Genomic DNA, 23,551 nt, shown 5'->3' with positions numbered 1-23,551 from the left:
ACATAAGTGTTTGATCAAATCCATAAAATAAGAAGTCAAATCCCTTGAAGTGTGTTCTGAAATGTGGGTAAATGACTGTCCATCCGGTCACAGTAGAAGAGGAGGTACCAAGGTTGTGAACCCCTGAAGAAATTCCAAAGAGCTTGCAACTTACTTGTATTTGTTTCAAAAAGGAACAACATGGAGAATAATAAGCTGATTACTTAGATCATTGCATTCAAAATGAAAACATTTTCCAAGATAGCCTGCACTACAGGGAATACATTTTTCCCCACCCAACACAGAGAAAAGACTTGGAAATGAAATAAACTTAGTGGAAGTGCTTCCTGTTACTGTTTCTAAGGTTCCAGATTCAGAAATCACCCAAGACACTAGAGGAGAAGCTTTTAAAATTTTGGATAAAAAATTCTACTCTACCTTTTAACAAAGAAAAAAAAAAGAAAGAAAGAAAAAAAGAATTTACCACTAAGACTTCTAAGAAAAAAGCAGGACACATAAAACATAAACCACTTAGTTTAAATTCAATCATTAGTTATTGTCTCTCAAAAACAGCCTCAAGGAACCACATGGCTAACATTCAGCTTTATCTGTTCCATGCCTGAGCTTCTTTGGAGCAGCTGATGGGAAGGTGGCCCTGCAGTGGCGACCTGCTCTCAGCAGGTGTGGATCTTAACACTTCCAGTACAGCTGCAGGGAAGAACTGCCTGAGCTCATGGTTGGTTGACAGGCATCCAAAATTCCACCTAATCAGTGATCTTCTACTCAGGGAAAGACCTAGAACAAAGTCCAGGAGGAAATGGCATGTGGCCAAACACAGGGACATTCAAAGTTGGATATGAATAAAATGTACCTCAAATACTCTAAACAGCAGGAGCCCACAGATCCCTCTCCATTCAACCTCTATATTGAGGTCTTGCTCCAAAGATAATTTTTCATGATACACAGGGAAAGATGATTATCCACCAACTTGTTGCACACTAGCAATGCTGTAAAGAAATTGCCAAGCTATAGATCTTTGGATTTAGAAGTTCCCTCATTGTCTAGCTCTGGTCATCAATGGAACTTTATCATAAACCCCTGTACTAATCCCAATTAAAAAGATGCCAGTGTGACCTCATCAACCTGCTTGTCATGGCTGCCATAACTTTCTGATAAATGTCAATCACTTTTAAGCTTCATTAGAGGCACAGAGAACAGAAAACTGATCTGAAACTGCACTTTATGCAAAAGGAGAAAAGCAAATTGTTACTGAGGAAAAATCTAAATGAATCCTTTTAGCTTTACTTGCTCTTTTTTTATTTGTTTTAATTAATTACACATGACAGGGCTGGGGATGTGGCTCAAGCGGTAGCGAGCTCACCTGGAATGCATGCGACCCGGGTTGGATCCTCAGCACCACATACAAAGATGTTGTGTCCGCCAATAACTAAAAGAAATAAATATTTTTTAAAAAATTCTCTCTCTCTCTCTCTCTCTCTCTCTCTCTCTCTCTCTCTCTCTCTCTGTGTGTGTGTGTGTGTCTCTCTCTCCTCTCTCTTTAAAAAAAAAATAATTACACATGAAAGTACAATGACCTTACATATCAGACATTTGAATCAGATGGGATATAATATCTCATTTTTCTGAGCATACACGTTTACTTGCTCTTAATTGATTTAAAGCTTATTAATTTTCCAACAGCTAGGAAATACATTATTAGCCCCCCACTAGCTTTAGTAATAATGTCCCTGATCTGTGGGGTGCAACATTTGCCCGGGTTCCTCTTCAAGAACCTGAAGGAGGCTTTTGCTGAAAACATGGACTTTTCACTGGCATCACCTCAACATAGCTTGGTGAAGTCACACGGGCATCTTTCTTGATGCTGTAGTACTATTAATACAGAGGTTTATGCTGAACTTCCACTGAGGGCCAGAAAAACTGAGGGAATTCCCAAATCCGAGATCTAGGAGGAATTTGTCCAATGGGTGACTGAAATGGGATGAAAAGGGTTGGCACCTCTGTCTCCATATAGTCTGACTTCTTTGTGCCTTAACTTTTGGGTCAGCTCTACATATACACCTGTTGAACATTCGAGAAATGTTTTGTTCAAAACTGTAATATAGGGTTCATTTGACCTAGCCTTGCCTACTCTTTCTACCCCTCTTTAAGGCTAAAGACAACTACCAGCCACCCTAACCAGAAACAGAAGACTATAAAAGGAGTGAAAAGAGGTAGCAACTGAGTTTCTGGAAGATCTCCACCTAGTCCCAGAAAAGATGAATGAATATTCTTCCCTTCTGTTAGCCCATTCCTCTCCATCATTCCTCCTAACCTATTTTTGTAACCCCTTGGCTCCCTGGAGCAAAGAAACAGATTTGTGAGCAAAAGTTCTCTCTCCTCCAATCTTTAGCCACTGAATAAAGCCTTTCTTTCTCCCCAACATTTGTCTCTTGGACACTGTGTTTTCCCTGGGATGAGCTTGTAAATCCAGGTTCAGTAACAAAATGACAAGCTGAAAGAGGCAGGATGTGGACTATATTTACACTTCTTGGAAATATCCAATTTGCCAATTTAAAATATACAACCTCTATTTGGAGGTAAGAGGTTGTCTCCAAAGAGGTGAGTTTCCCCCCAAAACTTTCCAAAAGAGATAGCTAGGAATAGAGTTAGCCGCATGATATAAAGGAAAAGAAAAAGTTTTATCTCAAAAGCTACAGTGGAAAGAGAAAAACTACAGCTGACAGCACCCATCTAATCCACCAAGCTCTGAATTCTTTCTTTCTTTAGCTAAGGATTTGAGAGACTTGAGACAGGGGCTCACAAACTGCACAAAAGAAACCTCCAGGCTCGTATTTCTGCTCGCATCCCCTGGCATAGAAAAGAATGGCAAACCTGAAGGGTGGCCAGGTAAGCTTTGGCTCAGAGAAAAGTATAGTATCTTGATTTCATAGATCAGTTACAATTGCCTTGTTGTATTATGAACCAGACATGCAAGAGGTGTTTTTTTTTTCTTCTTCCAACAAACAGACACTATTTTATTAACAGTTCCAAGAGATGGAACACTGGTTTTTATTTGTAATTCATCAAAAGACTAGGACTTATCAGGTGATTTGGGAACTAGAAATAGTCTGTTAGTAAAAAGGCCCCATTTTATTAAGGACAATGGTGCCAGCAGCCCAACCAGAACCCCACCTGGGCTTACATTCAGCTCACAAAATGCTAATCTGTACATAGTCATGAACACAGCTACACAAGAAGAGCCTGAGAAGATTAAATTTTGTTTGGCAACAAGTTCTTTTGTTCAGTTAGGTCTGTATAGTGCATGTCTAACCCACTCTTCCTACTCCATCACATCTCGCTTTAGAATTTTAAAAATGATGAAGTGGGAGCTGGGGTTGTGGCTCAGGGGTAGAGGGCCCACCTCACACATGCAAGGCCCTGGGTTCGATTCTCAGCACTACAAACAAACAAATAAATAAAGGTCCATCAATAACTAATAAAAATATTTTTTTAAATGATGAAGCAGGTAGAACCTCTTCTAGAATATCATCATAGAGACCAGCTTGTGTGAAACCCTGAGTTTACAGCCTCCCTTGCTGAGTTCTTCTGGGACGATACGGATTTGGACCCCTCTGAATCTGCTCAGGATCGCAATAAATGAATGTGGGCAGAGGCAACGTATTCCTCTCTGAGACTATCCCCATGTCGTTCTCAACCTGCTCTTTCCCCAGTTGTCATTCAGACACAGTCACCTGGGTGACCTTGGAAGCTATGTGTTAAAGATGACAAAGCCTCCATAAACCAGATCCATTAATGACCTCTGCTTGAGTCTTGCCAATTAGGCTTTATGAGAATAAGAAATAAATAATTCTCTTAAAACTTTAAAACTTCAAGGGTTTTTTTTTTTTCTCCCATAACATAAAATGGTTCCTTAAGTAATAATATAAACATAGGTACTGTTGAGATTAACACCGTATGCATTCATTTTACAAGTAATATCAGTTTCAGGACGGTTTTTGTCTCTGTATGTATTCTCAAAAACACTTGATTTCTTTTTTCAACAATTACAGGCCCTGAACTAAATGTGACACAGACAGAGTGAGGAGTCAGTCAATCCCTGTCCTCAATTTTGCAATGTATTCAGAATGACAGACATATAATAAAAAATACAAACAAGGGTATCATTAAAAATTACAAATGCTTGAAGGAAACTGGGCATCGCGAGACAAAATGTCAGAAGTGACCTAATCCAAACTGGGTTAGGAGAGATGAGGGACGATTTTCTAGGAAGTGACATTTGAGCAATAGGCCACCAATGAGCATACATTAATTCATCAAAAATAAAGGACAGGACCCTCCAGGCAGACAGCAGATTGTGCCAAGTCCTTGAAGTATGAACAGTGTTGGTGACCTTGAAGAACTCAAACGGAAAAAAAAGGCATCATTAAGCTGGATATGTGAGCATGAGCAAGGAGACCAAGGAGGAGAGAAGGGAGGAAGTAAAAGGGGAGGTGGAGAGCTGGGGGAAGGGGGCCAGACTTCGAGGACCACAGTGAGGACTATCAATTCTATTCTGAGGTATGCATTCTCACTGGGGCAATAATGCCACCAAGGAAATGAAACATTGGCTCTTAGGAGTGGGAGAAGGTAGATCTTACATAATACAATCATTTGTGGCCCCCAAAGGGCCACTGTAAACAAATAGGTGATACATTTATGGCATTAAAATCTCATGAGGATGGGAATAGACAAGCAGAAAATAACTAAAAAGTCTCCTTATTAAAGTGATAACGAGAAAACAAGGCTGAGAAATAATGGTCTAAAGGCAGCAGGAAGTCACTGAAGAGTCGAAGCAGCCAAGTGCCACAATGCAATGTTAATTTCACAGAAAAACCATCAAATAGGAATTATTCATATTTTTCCGTGTCAAAAAAGATTTTGTGAGTTAACCAGGCAAAATAGCTGACTGGAGGTGCCTGAAGTGATTCTTTCCATAACAAAGAACCAGAACAGAAAAAAAAAAAGCAACAGCTATGGCACTGGACTTTTGAGAAAGAGCATTAGAATGCCCTGGGGACCAAAGAGGGACATTGTGGAGCACAAAGATGCATGATGGCCTCATATAGAAAGGAGCTAAGCATATAGCATTGACCATTCCATCTCTCAAGACCAACCCTAACCCAAGAGGCACTTTGTTCAGTGGGGAAGGTGAAAACAGGAGGCCCTCAACAATACCTACTCACACCCCAGTTTCCGGAGGCATTCACTGCTGGACTTACAGGCCCTGAGCCCACACTGGGCAGCTGCTGGGTTACCACGCTGCTGCATTTCCGAAGAGAAAGAACCCAATTTACATTGTGCCCTTTCAACCCAGACACAGCTTCATGTTATAGTATCCTGAGGTCTCACCCACTTGGAGTCCTATAATATAGCCAGGTAGCTGCCTCCAGCCTTTCCTGAGTGGCTCAGATGTCCAAGTCCTCAGGGCATCCTCCTGTGGCCCTAAGAAGCAAAGAAGCACCATTCTCAGAGGCTGAGACTATGGAGGCACTAAGAAGCAAAGGGTTGGTCCTGCCTACCTACCTTCAAGCTGGGTAGACCTCCCTAAGCAGTTCGTCCCCCAGAGGCCCCACAAATCACCCACATATCCCTCAGATATTGCCAGATACCATGCCAACCAGTCATGCTATGCCACATCCTCCTGGGCCCACAAGGAGGTCCTACCTTCACACAACCTGTGGAAACTGACACCCACACAACCCATAGCTAAATCCAGGTGTAGGTGTACTGCATCCCGAGATGAAAACACCTAAGGTAGCTGCATCCCAGCTGGTAGTGCAACCCAACAATCCCCGCAGCCTAAGTCACTAAGACACCAGAACCCTGATTACAGCTAAAGAAGCTCCATGGACACTAAAGCATCCACCTGAAACCAAAGCAAATGTAGCACATCCAAACAATATCCTAGGACAGATTGTCAACAGGAAGTCTTTCCTTTGAAAATCACCCTGTAAAATTGGTAGAGGCAAATTGATACACTAGATGCACAAATACCAACGTAGGTACACAGAAGCATGAGAAGAGAAAGGAACACAATGCCTCCAAAAGAACACAGTATACTCTAGCAAGAAACCTAAAGAAAAGGAAATCAGTGGATTTCCTACAAAGAATTCAAAGGAATGATTTAAAGGACACTCAATGACATATAAGAATTGAACTTAAGAAGACAATTCATTTTAGAAATAAGAAATTCAGCAAAGAGATTAAAGAATTTTTTTAAAAAACTTGCTATTAAAGAACTCAATAAATAAAATAAAGAATAAAGATCCACAATAGCAGAAATGATCAGGGAAAATGAGAAGTTTCTGATTCTGGAGACAGATTTCTTGAAACTAAGTAGATAAAAAAAATTAAAAGAAACATTTCAAAGAACAAAGAAAGTCTTTGAGATTCATGGGACACTAGTAAGCAAGCAGTCACATTATGAACATGACAGAAGGAGAGAAAAGTCACAGAAAACCTATTCAATGAAATAATTGCTGAAAACTTTTCAAATCTTGGGAAAAGATATGCACCTTCAGGTTCAGTAATCTCAAAGGATCCTCAATAAAGTCAAACAAAAGAAATGCTCCTCCCAGGCATAGTACAAACCCTCTGATGTATAAGAACAAGAGAGAATTCTACAAAATAGTAAGAGAAAAGCATCAAATCACTTATAAGGGAATTCCCATAGTAGACGTCTCAGCTGAAATCTAGAGGCCAAGACAGAATGAAATGGTATATTCAAAGTCCAAAAGAAAAAACAATACCAATCAAGAATATCTAAAGCTGTCTTTCAGAAATAAAGGGGATATAAAGATTTTTCAATACAAGAAAAATGGATTTCATCACAACCAGACTGGGCCTATAACAAATCATTAAGGTTACTACATTAAAATGGAAAGGATGACAACATAAAATAGTACAATTCAACAGTAGAGCAGATGCACAAAAAAGAGTCGAATTCTGTCAATACAGAAAACCACCCAGATCACAAAGATAATCATTAAGAGAGGAAGAAAGGATCAACAGATATATAAAATAACCAGAAAAAATTTAACAGAATGATGGGAGTATGTATTTACTAATTAATAATAATCTTGAATGTAAACATATTACATTCCCACATTAAAATATATACATTAACTGAATAAAGGGTAAAAAAGAACTAGACCCAACAATATGCTACCTACAAGAAACCATTTCACCACAGAGTGAAAAAGAAGGAAAGACATACCATACAAATTGGAACTCAAAAGTAATGAAGTTAGGAATAGAAGGAGTATATCAGGAGTAGCTATACTCTTGTCTGATAAAATACTTTCAGTTAAAAACTGTAAATAGAGAAAAATAAGATCTCATATAATTATAAAGAAATCAGTCCAAGAGAAGTAGTACATGTCTTCAGTACCAGCTACTATTCAAGGTCAACCTGACAACAGAGAACCTGTCTAAACATACACACACACATAAACACACAGATCAATTCAAAAAGAGGAAATGACAGTTGTAAATATATATGCACCCAACACAAGAGCACTGAATTATATTAGGTAAAGCAAAATTATTAGATCAAAATGAAGCCTAGACTCTAATGCAGTAATAGTTGGGGACTTCAACACCCAACTTTCATCAATGGACAAATCATTCACAGAAAAAAAAAATCAACACAAAAACGTTAAAATTAAACCATACTATAGACCAAATTAATCAAAAAGTTACAGAATATTTCATTTAACAGCTACAGAATATACATTCTTTTCAACAGCATATGGAACATAGACTATATGTAAGGCTACAAAAAAGTCTCAAAAAATGTAAAACAGTCAAAATCCTAGCATAGATCTTTTTTGACCACTGTGAAACAATAGAAATTAACAAGCAAAGCTTAAGAAATTACAACTGTATGTTGAAATTAAACAATACTCTTGAATGATCAATGGATTAATGAAGAAATTAAAATGGAAACAAAATTTTTTGAAATAAATGAAAATGAAAATACTAAATACTAAATCTTATGAGATACAGCAAAAGCAGGACTTAGAGGGAATGTTTTAGCAATAAATGCTTACATCAAAAAAGAGAAAAATTTCAAATGAACAACCAAATGATCTGACTCAAAGAATTCAAAAAGAAAAGAAAACTTAAAGTAGAATAACAAAAAGCAGACACAAATTAAGCAAAACAAAGACAAAAAAAATTAGAAAAGATTCATGAAATTAAAAGTTAGTTTTTGGAAAAGATAAACAAAACTGACAAACTTTCAGCTAGACTAACCAAGAAGTGGGTAGGGGTCGGGGAATCCAAGTAAATAAAATCAGAGACAAAAAGAAGACGGTACAACTGGTACTTCAGAAGACCAAGGCTCATTAAGGACTATCATGAATTCCTGTATACCAAAAAAACTGAAAAACCTAGAAGAAATGGATGGATTTCTGGACTCATTATAACTTATCAAAGTAGAAGCAGGGGGGCAAAAACCTAAACAGACCAATAACAAATAATGAGACTGAATTAGTAATAAAAAGTCTCCATATGAAGAAATGTTCAAAATCAGATAGCTTCACTGCTAAATTCCATCAAACTTTTAAAACTATTACAAAGTACTGAAAGGGGGAGAACCCTTCCCTGCTCATTCTACCAGTCCAGCATACCAAAACCAGACAAGGGCTCAATAAGAGCACTATAGACCAACATCCCTGACAAACATAGATGTAAAAGTTCTCAACAAAATCAAATCAAGAGCACATAAAAGGTTATACACCATAATCAAGGGTGATTTATCCTAAAGATACAAGGATGGTTCAACATGCACGAATTAGGTATAAAAGGAATATACCTCAATGCAATAGAGCAAAAACTACAAACCTACAGCCTACATTATACTGAATGGGGAAAAGATTTTCCTTTCCTTTTCTCTAAGATCAGGAAAAAAAATGAAGATATCTACTTTATTTAGATTGAAAGTCTTAGAGCAATGAAATAAGAGAAAAAAATGAAAGGCATTCAAAAAAGAAAAAAGAAGATCAGAAAGTTAGTGAACTCTGCAATAAAAATAAAATTCTGATGAAATCAATTGAAGAGGACATACAAAAAGGGGTAACAACATTCCCTGTTCATGAATTGGAAGAATATTATTAAAATTTTGTACTACCCAAAGTGATCTTCAGATTAAATCCAATTCCTACCAAAATACCAAAGGTATTCCTCACAGAGCTAGGAAAAACACTCTGAAAATGTGTATGGAACTACAAGAGACCCTGAAGAGCAAAAGCAACTCTGAGCAGAAAGAAGAAATCTGGAGGCATTGAAACACCCGATTTCAACGTATACTACAAAGGAATAGTAGCCACCAAAGCAGGTAAAAGCACAAAAACAGACACAGAGACCAATGAATTGAAGAGACAACCAGAAATAAATTCATATATTTACTGTCAACTGATGTTTGACAAAGATAGCAAGAACATACATACGTTGGGGGAAAGGAAAATCTCTGAGATGAATGATCCTGGGAATACTAGGTATCATGAATGATCCTGGGAATACTGGGTATCTACATGCAGAAGAAAACGAGACCCCAATCTCTCACTATGCAAAAATCAACTAAAAACAAATCCAAGACTTGAATATAAGAACTAAAAGTCCGAGACAACTGGAAGAAAATATAGTGACAAGACTTCAGGACATTAGTCTAGGCAAAGAGGCTTTGAATATGACCCCCAGAACACAGAGAAGAAAGCAAAAATTCATAAATGTAACTATATAAAACTAAAAAAATTCATGTAACAATGGAAATAATCAATAAAGAGACAATCTACAGAATGGGAGGAAATATTTGTGAACGATCCATCTAAGAAGGAATTAATTTTCATAATACTTAAGGGACTCAAGCAACTCCAGAAAAAAATATCAGATTATAAATAGGTGAATGATCTAAATATACATTTCTCAAGAGATGATATACAAATGTCCAACAAATATAATAAAGTTTTTCAGCATCATTTATTATCAGATAAATACAAAATATAAATCAAAATGAGATACCACAGTGAAATATCATCTCAGCCCAGTTAGAATGGCTATTTTTGAAAAGAAAAAGAAATACAAATTCTGGTGAGGATACAGAGAAAGGAGAACTGTCACACATTATTGTTGGGATGTAAATTAGTAAAGTCCTTATGGAAAACAGTCTGGAGTTTCTCAAAACACTAGAAATATAACTACCATGTGATCTAGCAACCCCACTGCTGGGTAAAGAGCCAAAGAAATTGAAATCAATTATGTCAGAGAGACATCTGTACCTCCATGTTTATTGCAGCACTGTTCCCAATGTCTAAATAAGAAATCAACCTAGGTGTCCATGTGGTGAATATATACACAATGAAATAAAAAATAATAAAATTCTGTCATTTGCAGCAACATGGATGAATCCGTGAGACAATGGACTAAGTGAAATAAATCAGCCACAGAAAGACAAATATGTCATTTTCTTATGTGGAATCTAAAAGGTTGATCAAAAGAGGTGAGGAAGAGGGGGATAGAGAAAGGATTGTTAAGGCATACCAGGATGCCATTGGTTAGGAGGTGTAGCTTCTAATGTTTTACAGCATAGTAGGTCAACTATGGTTGATAAAAACTGAATATTTCAAAGCAGCAAGCAAGAGAGGCTTTTAAATATTCTCTACACAAAGAAATGATATATGTCTGAGGTTACGGACATGCCAATTACCCTGATCTGATCATTACATATTATATGTATGTGTGTGTGTGTGTGTGCGTGTGTGTATATGTATATATATATGTATATATATATATATATATATATATATATATATATATGCATTGAAATGTCACACCATACCCCATTAATAGATACAATTACTATGGCAATTAAAGATCAATTTTAAAAAGAGTTTTTTTATATTAAAATAGTTGAAAACCTTTGATTTTTATCATTTTAGAACTTTGTGGTTAATTGGCATTGGCACACTAGAACATGTAATTACAAGAACTTCATTCTATAGATTAAAAAAAACTCAAAAATCTATGTAATTGTCCAAAGTCATGCAATCAGCAAGCAGAGTTTGGATTGTGGTCTTCTGCCTTTTCCCTTAGCACTCTTCCCAAGATTCTACATCATGCCATGCATGCAATTAGTTTACATGACTTCATTTTATACTGATTCATATTTGACACCCCTTCACACAGTATGATTCAGATGCACAAAAAGAATATAATGTAATTTCTTTTTGTCACATTTTTGGATCTTTAGAGGAAAACTAATGTCTTAGCTACATATTGTCCCCTATCTTGCAGATTATATACAAGACTAAACAAAAGAATCCTTTGACCTGTTGATTTGGTTAAATGCATAGGAACTGGGTGAAATATTATTCAGCCTTTATTTTAACCATTGGCAGACGATTGCTGAAGAAAGCCTATTAGATCCACATTTGAGTGAAAATTATTTCTTAGACTTCCCCGCCCCCAGTAAAAAGGTCTGCAGAGACAGGTGTTGTTTCTCTTTTATAAAATGTATAAATATATATTATATATATACAAATATATGAATATATTATATGTACTCTCTCGTTATATATATAACATCAATCTTCTTAAAATTTATATATATATACATATATATATATATAAACATGATTTTGGACAACTTATTTATGTGTGTGTGTGTATACACACACACACACACACACACACACACACACAGAGAGAGAGAGAGAGAGAGAGAGAGAGAGAGAGAGAGAGATCTCAAAGTGGAATTCCAGTGTTTATAATAATAGCCAAAAGGCAGAAGGAACTCAAATGTCCAACAATGAATGAATGGATAAACAAAATGTTGTGTGTGTATTTATGCAAAGAAACACTATTTAGCCCCCCAAAAGAAGAAGACTGTGATAAATACTATAACACCCACGAAACTTGTGAATACCATGCTAAACAAAATAAACCAGTCATAAAAAAATGACAAATACTGGATTATTCTATTTCTATGAAGTACCTCGTACTATAGTCAGGTTCGTAGGCAGAGAAATTAGAATGGTGATTATCACTGGGGGCTGGAGAAGAGAAGATAGGAGTTGTTTTTTAGTGGGTATAGTTTCAATTCTGCAAGATGAAAAAAGTTCATTTTGGAGGGGCGAGTAGTGACAGTTGTACAATGAAGTACTTAATAGGGATGAACTGTGTATTCAAAAATTGTTAAGATGGTAAAGCTTATGTCTTACAATGATAAAAAAATTTTAAAAAATTTAAATGATAAAGTCAAAGATAATTTTAGGTGGTTTCACAGTCATGTCAAAGAATTTCTGTTCACAAGTATGCACAGTCAGAAAACCTAAATATCTAGACCACATCTTGGAAGTCTCAATATTTGGAAAAGCTAATGAGGTTGAAACCAGAGCCACAAAGTGAACATTCTAGGTTCAAGATAACATTATACTTAGCACCCTCTTGAATTGAATTTGGCCAATAACATGTGAGCAGAAGCAATGTCCATGGCCTTAGAGTGAAAGTATTTGTTTAGACTCCTTTAGACTCCTCCTTTTCCTGCCCTGGAGGCCACGGGTGTGGAGGTAGAGATGGAGCTACTGTCAGCAGGGATTACTGTGGGCACACAGTGGACCAAGTACCCAACAATTTGCACCGGAGCTGTGGCCAAATGGGGAAATAACCCTTTGTGGTGTTAAGCCACCATGATTCGCAATCATTGGTTGCACATAATCTCTCCCGTCCTTATATAGAGTTTTAGAAGGAGTGTTAGAACATGAGAAATCGAATTTCAGCATGTATCAGTAAAAAGGCATTCTTTAATAACAGCCATTTTCTCTGCAACAGACTTCTGAAAGAAAATTCACAATGATCATTCTTCATGAAATGCACAAGATTATAACAATGACTATTAACAGTACAGAAAATTTCGTTTCTTTCCATATGTAGGTTGACATCACATGCTATGCATGACTCAGTGTAGAATGTATGCGTGTATTTTGTTTGGCTTGTTTGTGGTTGAGATGGGGAGAACATCCTAAATAATAGGCACATGAAACATTTCCTTTCTCCCTCCAAGAATGTAGCAGCAGTTGCTACATCGCACTTGGAAAGGGAAGGTGTTCAGCAGCATGTACTCTTCATTTCATCAAGTGTCAGATTCCTGGATGCTTTGGACAGTTTTCTAACTAAGGATCTGTTAATCTTCTAGGGGCATGATGGCTAGAACAGAAAGTACACAGAAGCCAGTCTCCAGCAGGTTTTGTGGGCGGGAGAGGGTGGAGGGCTTTCCTCTCCCTTTTTCCTGACCATTCCTCAGCTGCAGAGTGACTATGAGCTGAAGCTATTCCCAAACATCTGAAAACCATTTATAAAAAACTGAGGTTACTACAAATAAAGACACTTTAAGCTGGTGGTTCATATCTTTAGTTCATGATGTAACGAGACACTAAAATAATAGTGTGTGCTCTACTGGGAAAAATCATTGAACAGAGTTATGAGACACGTGGTCCACTCCCACCAAACTGGGACAAGTCACTCAACTGCCTAGGACCTTATTTCTCTCATCTGTAAGTAAGAGAGGTCAGATCAGTGTGTCCCCAAAAGTGGTCTTTAGTCCAACTCTGGGTATCTGAGGGCAGTACCTGTAACAAATGCAGATTCTTAGGCCCATCCTACTCATGTAAATCAGAATCTCTGAGTGTGAGGCTCAGGAATCTGCATTGAAAGTTTCTAAGCACTTAGTCAGATATCTCTATGCTTGGTGACCTCTGGAAGTATATAATATGGCAGATAAAATATTGAGAAGGAAATTATCAAAGAAAAATGAAAGCAGATATTCCCCAAACTGACTTGCACATGCTGAACTTTGTGAACCACAAGATTAAAGAATCACTAAGCCTTCTTCCAGCTATGCAGTCCCATGTCATGAATGGGGTAGAAAAGAAATGTTGCTTCTGTCCCACCCACCCCATCATCCCCCAAAATGCACAATTCTCTACTTAGAGATCATCCTAGTACAAAACAAAATATTAAAACTGATATGGAATTAATATCTATTCAGAACTATTTCCTCATTCATTTTACCTCATCTCTATTCTCTACTACAAAAAAGTCTGAATATCAATCACACCTTAGAGAATAAATTTTAATACAATAGATGATATTTCAAGGCCAGATCTTTACATCATGTTAACTCCATGTTCCCTCATAAAACTGTTTCCAAATATGAACACCAAAATTTGTAAAACAAAATATTACTGTGCTGCATCTATCAGCAAATAGGTTAGACTCTGTTTTACTTAAAACAGCATGAAATAAGATGGAAACAGTTACTGAAGATATGAAAACTAAAACACAAAAATGAAAATGAAGAAAGTATGTATTATTGTGTTTGAAACCCAGAAGGTAAGCAATGATTCCATTCCCTCAATAAAATCCCGAGTCTCTTAGTTGCAGAGAGGGTCAGTATACCCAGAACCAGTTCCCAGACCTCTAGAACTCCAGTTCAGTGTCTTCTTTATAATATTGGGCAAAGTCTCACACTGAGAATTGAAAAGCATCAGTCTTGGAAAAGTATGTATCATAACCAAAATGATTTTTAATGGGATTTGGAAACGGGTAAGGATGAGAAAATGGAATTATGAAAGAGAATACATAGTGCTAACTTCTAGTCTAACATGGCAGATTGAACACCATATTTTCTCCATTCTTTCAGAAATGTCTTTTAAAATAACAGTAAATAAATAAATATGACAAGAGAACTGGAAAGGAGACAACAGCAGACAAAAGATGCCAATAAATTCTTGGAATATGGAAAACTCGTGGAGGATGTAACTGGCTGAACAGAATTGTGCCTCCAGAGAAAGACAATGATGAGAAGCAAGACAATTTGGCCTGTAAAACTTCAAGAAAGAAGACTTCCAACTTGGAGACACCTGGTGTTGTAGATAGGGAGGGAAGAAGAGAGTTTATCTACAAAAAGGAATACTGGTTGAAAATCTATGAAGATTGTTAGAAAATAAAACTGAGAAAAATCTTGTAAATAAAACCATAACAATAAGGAAATAAAAATAAGAGAAAATGTTTTTAAAGATAGATTTTTGATATAGGAAACCCATAACTAATAGGCATTTCATATAAAGAAGACATATAAGATATTGGGAATAAATTATCAAAGACATATGAAAGCAGATATTCCTCAAACTGAAGGAGATAGATCTATTGAAAGCCCACAGATAACCTAGCACAATGAATTTAAATAAACCACACCAAGCCACAATATCATGAAACTTCAACATAGCACTCAGCAAATTATGGCTCGTAAGCCAAATCTTGCCTATCACCTATTTTTGTAAATAGTTTATTGGAGCAGAGCCTTATTCCATTTATATAATCATTCATTTACATATTGTCTATGGTTATTTTCATGTACAACAGCAGAGTTGAGTAGCTGGGACACAGTATGGCCCACAAAGCCTAAAATACATACAACATTGCCTTTTACAGAAAAATTGTACCAACCCCCATTTAGAGCACCAGATATAAAGTAACAATTCTAGAAATATATTTTTTTTAAATCAGACTAACAACACAGGATCTAGATTAGAAATGTCATTGGATGCTCAAAGAGATATAGTAATGCCTTCAAAACTTGGGTGGTATGGTGGAGAGTAGATACAGGAAGAAAATTATTTTCAACATAGGACTATAAACCATGCAAAGTAAGAAACAAGTGAGAGCAGAATAATTTTTTTAGACACAAAACTAATTAAAAATTTTACTTCCATACTCATACTTTATGGTTGTGGAATCTGTAATAGGAAATTTGACAGAATAAAAACAGTAGAGGGAAGTCTTGGTATGACAGCTAAGTGGGCAACTCTTTAGAAAGCAATCAGATAGGAAGACAGCCCAAGACTGTAGAAGGAGAAACCCCAGCAAAGGAACAAATAGGATTGTACTGTGCCTTGGCACCTGAAAAAGGTATTCGTAATATTATGATAGGTCTATGTAGCATTAGAGGAAAAGAGTGACAATTACATAAATTAAGAATTTTCTTTCTACCAAGGCAATTGTTAACTCCCTGAAAAAAATATGATAAGTAGGGGCTGGGGATGTGGCTCAAGCGGTAGCGCGCTCGCCTGGCATGTGTGCAGCACTGGGTTCGATCCTCAGCACCATATACAAATAAAGATGTTGTGTCCGCCAAAAACTAAAAAATAAATATTAAAGAGAAATAGAAAAATCCACATAGATGATGATTTTGATACTCTTCTCTCAGTATTCAATATAATAAGTATAAAGAAAATCAGTAAGTGTACAGATGATTTGAACAATGCTATCAACAGGACTTAATCGATATTTATAGACTATTCCACCAAACAACAGCCAGGAAAAAAGTAGAAGACACAAATCCGTAGAAAATCTAGTTCTTTTCAAACACACATATGAGTGTATTTACTAAGAGTGAACATACTCTATGCCATAAAACAAGTGTCAACAAATTTTTAAAAATTCAAGTTCCATAACATGTATTCTCTGACCAGATTGGAATTAAATTAAAAAATCAATAACATAAAGATATCTGGGAAATCCTGTATTGTTTAGAAACAAAACAATATACTTCTGAATACCCACTGGTCAAGTAAGAAATCAAAGTGAAATAACAAATATTTTGATCTGAATAAAACTGATACATCAAAATTTATGGCATATGACTAAATAAGAATTTAATAACATTTAAATCATTAAAAAGCTATATCAAAAAACTAAAAAGGTCTTATAGCTATGATCTCAGCATATGCCTTAAGAAACTAAAAAAATAAGACCAAATAAAACTCAAAATAGTATCAGAAAAAAATAATATAAAAGAGGAAATGAAAATATAAGCAAGGAAATAGAAAGCAAGAACAACAAAGAAAAATTCATGAAATCAAAAGTGGTTCTTTAAGAAGGCTTGATAAAATTGAAAATTTTCCAGATTAGTCAGGAAAAAAAAGAAAGAACAAAAGAAAGAACCAGTAGCAGAAATGAGTCAGACAACATAACTACATACTCTAATAATATTAAATTAGATAATAAAGGAGCACAAAAAGAAAAACAAAAGAAATATTTATTAATAAAGCTGACAAAAATGTGTAAGACTACATACTGAAACAATCTGATATGGCTTAAAGGACCTAAACAAATAAAGAGATATACCATATCCATGGATCATATAACTTAGTATTGTCAAGAGGCCAATTTTCTCAAAATAAATCTATAAATTAAAATACTCCCAAATAAATCCCTGCATGTTTTTAAACTACCAAACCGATTATAAAATTCATATAAAATAACCAAATCTATGATATGAAAATGAAGGACAAAGTTGGAAGGATCACATTCCTGAGTTAATGACCTTTTATAAAACTCCAGTACACAAGAGAGCATGCTACTGGCATAGCAATAGACAAAGAGTTCATTCAAGTACAATGGAAAACCCAAAAATAGACCCCTCATGAATAGACAACTGATTTTAATGAAGGTATGTATATAGACAGCATAGTGGAGAAAGGGTAATCTCTACAAAAAATTATGCTAGAACAATCGAATTTCAAATTATGTGAAAACTGAACTGTGGCCCATGCATACAAATGAACTCAATATGATATGTAGATTAAATGTAAAACCAAAAACTAGAAACTTTTAGGAAAAATGTTTCTGTGATCCTTGAGTAGATCAAATGTTTCTTAGAAATGAGCAAAATCACAATACACCAAGAAATGATTTGATAAGTCCAATTTCATCAAAATTAAAAACTTCATCAGAAGATGCTATTAAAGGAAAAGACACACCACAGACTGAGAAAAATTTTTTCAAATCATGCATTTCTTCAAAGACATAGCCAGAATACATCAAGAATTCTCCAAACTCAATAATAAAAAACTAACAATTCAATAAAGAACCAATATTTGAATAGAAATTTTTCCAAAGAGTACTGTCATGCATAATATGCATATTGACATTTCAGTAGATAATGGACTGCTTATATGATGGTGGTCCCATAAGATTTTATCACTTAGTGACATCAGAATAGTCATAGTTTATGTAAGTACACTCTATCAGGTTCAAAAAATGGCAAAAATCATGCAATGACTCATTTCTCAGAACATTTATCCACCATTAAGTGATAATGAATATATATGCAAATAAACCCATGAAATAAATAAAACCCATGAAAAAATGTTCAACATCATTAATACTTAGTGAATTGCAAATTAAAACACAGAATAAACTATTACTACAGGTATGGCTAAAATAAAGCACCACACATGCCAGGGGTTGGCAAAGATAAGAAGAATTCTAAGTCTCATGAGCTTTTCTAAGAACGTAAAATGATAGAGTGGCCTTCCTTTATCCTCAGGGAATATTCTCTGAGACACTCAGAGAATGCTTAAAATCTCAGGTAATACCAATGGTTTTTCTTATTCATATATTTCTATGGGAAACTTTGATTTATAGATGAGGCAGAGTAAAAAATTAACAAAAACAACAATGATATGGAACAGTTAGCAATACAATCATAAGTTATTTAAAACTTATAAATGATTTCTTGAACTTTCCATTTAATATTTTCAGACCACAGCTGACAACAGAGAATAGAAAACACAGAAAGTGAAACCATAGGTTGGGGGGACCACGGTGTCATCTTTAAAAACTAAGTTTCTTAAAAAGTTAAGCACACACCTGACATATGATTCAGCCATTCAACTCCTAGGTATTTACATAATATAAATAAAAACCACATATTTGTGCAAACACTTGTACACAACTGTTCATAGCAACTTTATTTATAATAGCCGAAAAGAAACACACTGGATATTAATAGGTGAAAGTTGATGTACAATAAACTATGAAAAATCCATACAGTGTAAACTCAGGGGGAATAAAAGCAATGAACTATTATTGATATATGATACAGCATAGATAATCACAAGATAATTATACTGAGTGAAAAAGGCCAAACCAAAAAGGATGTGGGGGGTCTGATCCCATTTACGAAAAAATTCTAGAAATGTAAACTGATTTATAGAAATGTAAACTAATTATGTTCCTAATGATATGGATGAGAGGGAGACATCACAAAAGGTCATGAGGAAACTGGGATAACGGTGTGTCATGGGTGTATGCATACATCAAAACTTATTAAGTTGTACATTTTAAATGTGTAGTTTACTGTATGCCAGATATACCTCAAGACAATAAAAATGAAAATGATTGCCTCTAGGGATGGTATCTAAGCTTAAGAAAAACAGTGGAGCAAGAAGTTGCTGTTTCTTTCTAAGCTCTTAGTAGTATTTTTTAACCACACAGTAGTTGTTACTCTAAAAATTAAAATAAATGACAGCAAACACATAAACAGACCAATAAAAGACAAGCAAGTCCTTTTCAAGCTCCCTAGTTGAAAAATCTATCCATAAAGGCATAGATGCTTGTCAGCCATTCTAGAACTATTTACTTCACTACTGAATTCCTAGCAAGTATAGCACCAAGAACACCACTGGAAGTGAAAAATATTCAATCTTTATATTTTAATGAACCATCATTGATATACTACCAAAAGGACACAAATTGCCACTAAGTGACATTTTTACAGCAATAGTAGTAGATTTGCACTGATGTGGAAACCCACTCTCTTGATGGACTTTCTTCATTGTCACAGTTAGTTTTGTAGAAATCATTAAAGAGTTGATAATACCTACTATTTAAAAGCACTAGTTACACCCATTCTCATGGGGGAAAATTTGGCTAAGAGGGTGAGTTCAGGTTCAGCTTATGAAGTGAAATTAATCAGTAAAATAATCAGTTTTATAAACCTAAGGAGTGAGCGGAAAAGAATCTGAAAGGAGACTAATTCAGGCAGATTAGAAGGAAAAGGAAGTAACTTCTGAAAGTAGAAATATAGTAAGAAAGAAATGTTGAGATTTCCAAATAATTTTCATTTGTATTAAAATTGTTCTCTGAGCTATTGCTGTAATTCACTTTAATTTGTAGATCTTGATCTCAGACTATCCTTCTACAATATATATAAGAGAGGTCTGGTAATATGTACATGAATTGAGTACTTTAATTTAAAAAATGAAAAGTTTAAAGAATATGTAAATTTCAAATAATGTTCAAATCATCTGACACTGTTTCCTGGTTATAGGATGATTTCTCCTTGATTTGAGATTAACTAGCCTCATTTTTTTAATCTATGTAATTCAATAATTACATAATGTCCAAGGTTAAAAAAAAAAAAGAGTTTCTCTGACAAACACCTGACCAGGTTATATTCTACCCAACCAGCTACACTTTTTTATTTTTAAGAGAGAGTGAGAGATAAATTTTTAATATTTATTTTTTAGTTTTTGGTGGACACAACATCTTTATTGTATTTTTCTGTGGTGCTGAGGATCCAACCCAGCACCCTGCGCATGCCAACCAAGCCGTGATACCGCTTGCGCCACATCCCCTGCCCACCAGCTACCATTTTTAAACTGTCCCAAACCCTTTCCTCAAGTTTAATCAGGCTGTTCACATGTGGAGAATAGCCCTGAAGAGTGGAAAAGGACCAAACCATTTGGAATTAGATAATAAGCCACTGCCAACCCACACACAAGGCCCAAATCTGCTTTTATCAACCTCATCTATAAGACATGATTGAGACCTGGTGCAAGAAAGGACAGGTGTGTAATGTTAGGAAAATCAATTTGTTTTGAAGGCCAAAATCTGGAATGACTTGAAGTGATATGAACAGGCAAAGTAGAAAGTATTTAAAATTATATATGTCAAAAGTCTAAGAAACTGAATTAAACTCCTCTTTAGCATTTTTGCTACATCCAACATTAGTTGACATGTTAACAAAATCTTAAGGATAAGGTAGAACTTCTCCTGTGGGTATAAAAAAAAATAAAACTGAAGTTGTCTTCATCTGGTTTGAAGTCAACCTGCCTGGAGTTGTTGGAGCTGGCAATACCTTTGAGAACACAGGCCAACACCCTTATTTTACAGATGAGGAAATGGAAGGTTAAGGACCTTGACCAAAATGACACAGCTAGTTAGGGGCAGAGCCAGAACTGGAGACTACATGCCAAGACTCCTGAGCCTTTTTTCTGTTCTCTGTTTACTTTTGGAGAATAATTCTCCAAAAAGGTCACCTTAAGAGTTGTCATTTTTGCACAGCGGTTTTCAACCTAGCTGCACAAGGAATCACCTGAGACTTTAGGAATCTTGAGCCTGGGCCTCCCCTCTCCCCTAGTCATGTAATTCAGGTGGGGCAGTGACCCTAGCACAGGGAGTTCCAGAGCTCCCTTGGGTAACCCTACTATGCAGCCTTGGATGAGAAGGCCTGCCTGGAACAAGGCATGGTGGGAATAAAACCTGCTGTTAATTAAGACAAACTTTTCCTATCTAAGCAGGTGTTCCCAGCTGGAAATTTCTATCACTGATTAAGGTAGCCTCTCAGGTCCTAGTTGGCTCTGGGTCCTTCTGAGAATTCACTTTCGATCCTCTCTCAACCTCAAGAAGTGCACCTCAACAATTAAAATACAGAAATAGAATAAGAGAAATAGCGAAACAAGTTTCAAAACACTAAGTAAAAGTGAGGGCAGGAACCCCCACCCCCACCCCGCCCCCTGATTTGGACAAGTCTCACTAAGGAAACAAAAGGAAGCTATCTGGCAATAATTTGGGGCAAGAGTAACTGAGTATTTTCCCCAATAACCCAAGTAATCCTATGAAAAGCAAATCTATGTCGTCAAATTATGTACAAACTGCCTAAATCGTAGGTTTTCGGCCAAAGCTACCTGACTCTGAAAAACAAGCCAAGGCTAGATACCACAAGCATCTTGACGTTGACTTGATTCTTGGCCCCGCCCCCTTCCCTAAGCAGCTCCCTCCAGTCTGGAAGTCATATACCACGAACTGTGATTTAGACACTTTCTCTCAGGGTCCTTTTACGCACGCAGCCTGGGGGCCTAAGCAACCCACTCAGAACTCCCCGATTCCTGTACACTGTGTGACCCAGCAGAAAACCTCGGGAGGACTTGACAGAGTGTGGTGGGGACCAGCCCTCGTGCGCCCGCCTCATCTGCTCTCTGGAAGTACCCGAGAGCCCACCTGGTCTGCGGTCCGCTCTGCCCTGACACTCAGCCACCGGTGGCCCCAGGGTGACTGTGTCAGAAGTTCACCGAGTCCGCTGAAGAGCGGAAGTGAGGAGGAGTATCCCAGCACCCTTGTCTTGCAGGCACCGCCCCGAGGCTCCCCCAGGAGCCAGAGAGGGGACTCCTCAGACTGTCTGGAAAGGTGGAGGGGTCGCGGGCTTCCCGAGAGATGACAGCTCTACCATTCAGACGCCGCCTTCTCGCCCCGACTCTACACACGGGAAGCAAGACCTAGGCGGCACCGGCGAGAAGCCGGGGCAGGGTCTCAGGACTCAGGGCACAGATCGACCCCGCCAGCCTGAAGCTTGCCGCCGGGGCTCGCCTTAGCTTTCCTCCACCTGTCCCAGCTCGGGTGGTGGCGCAGACTTGGAACAGACCTTCGCGGAAAAGAGCGCGCCCCAAGCTGTAACGCTCCCCACCAGAGCACAAGAGTTTAGGAAGGAAGGACGCTAGAAACGCAGGCTGCCCTACCTGTCCGGCGACATAGAGCAGGCACCAGGTGCCACCGAGGAGGCGGGCCAGGAACCCCGGGTTTCTGGGCGCCTCCTGCCGTGCCATGGTCACCCGCGGAGACCAAAGGGAGTCTTGGAAGAGACCCCTCCCTGGAAGCTGTAGCCGCCTCCTGCGCGGTTGCAGTCAGCGACCCAGCTCCAGGCGTGAGCCGCGCGAGGCCAGGCTGCGCTGGGGTTGGCGGTGCGTGTTCGGAGCAGCGGTGCGGCTGCGGAGCCCGGCAGCTTTCAATGGGAGCGCGTGCGCTCGGGGTGGGGGCGTTATTTGTGAATGTGCCGCTTGTCTTGGCTCAAAATGGTTCGCTCCCCCCACCCCGCCCGCCCCAGCACCCCCTCCGGCTCCTGCTCCTCCCCTCCGGTGTCAGCCCAGCAAAGGCGGGGAGCACAGACACCCAGCCGCCCGGGCAGCAACAGCCTTGCGCGTTTTGGGAAACCCGAGAGGAGCTGCGCTCTAGCTTCTATTTATTTGTTCTTTAGGGGAGGATCGCGCGCTGCCCACCTTTGCTTAAGTTTGGAATGCCACCCTGCCGGCCCTCGGAAAAGGAAAAGGAAAAGTTCTCCTAGGATGCTGAAACTTTCCAGGGAACGAATCCCCGAGGCCATTCTCTGAGCGCTTTCCCTAGAGCCCAAGCTCTGCAGACTTGTTGCTGCCCTAGGAGCAGCGCAGCGTAAGACCCTCCAGAGGCTAGGGACGGAAGTTGATTAAGAAATTCACAACCCCAAATAATGGGACGGAACTGAACGTTTTACTGTGTTTGTCTGTGGGGACCTGTGCTCTCATGGGGATTCTTTGATGATGATGATTTGTTTTGCAACCTCGACTTGGGAAAA

General features: G+C 37.6%; 1 protein-coding gene across 3 annotated transcripts in view; it reads right to left on the bottom strand.

The window, feature by feature from the left end:
- Positions 1–22,981, bottom strand: part of Adamtsl1 (ADAMTS like 1) — an 876,927-nt gene extending 853,946 nt beyond the window's left edge. For 2 of the 3 annotated variants that reach the window (XM_078047684.1, XM_078047686.1), the window contains exon 1: positions 22,683–22,981. Coding sequence is in view for 1 of the 3 variants with exons in the window: in XM_078047685.1 (XP_077903811.1) it covers positions 22,683–22,769 (87 nt within the window). In the remaining 2 variants the exon portion in view is untranslated. The remainder of the gene's footprint in view (positions 1–22,682) is intronic. The other variant, XM_078047685.1, reaches the window with a different exon arrangement.
- Positions 22,982–23,551: the final 570 nt, after the last annotated feature.

The sequence above is a fragment of the Ictidomys tridecemlineatus genome, chromosome 4, assembly GCF_052094955.1.
Source record: "Ictidomys tridecemlineatus isolate mIctTri1 chromosome 4, mIctTri1.hap1, whole genome shotgun sequence".
Classification (NCBI taxonomy): Eukaryota; Metazoa; Chordata; class Mammalia; order Rodentia; family Sciuridae; genus Ictidomys; species Ictidomys tridecemlineatus.
The sequence above is the reverse complement of the archived record's forward strand: the minus strand, read 5'-3'. Positions and strand labels throughout refer to the sequence as shown.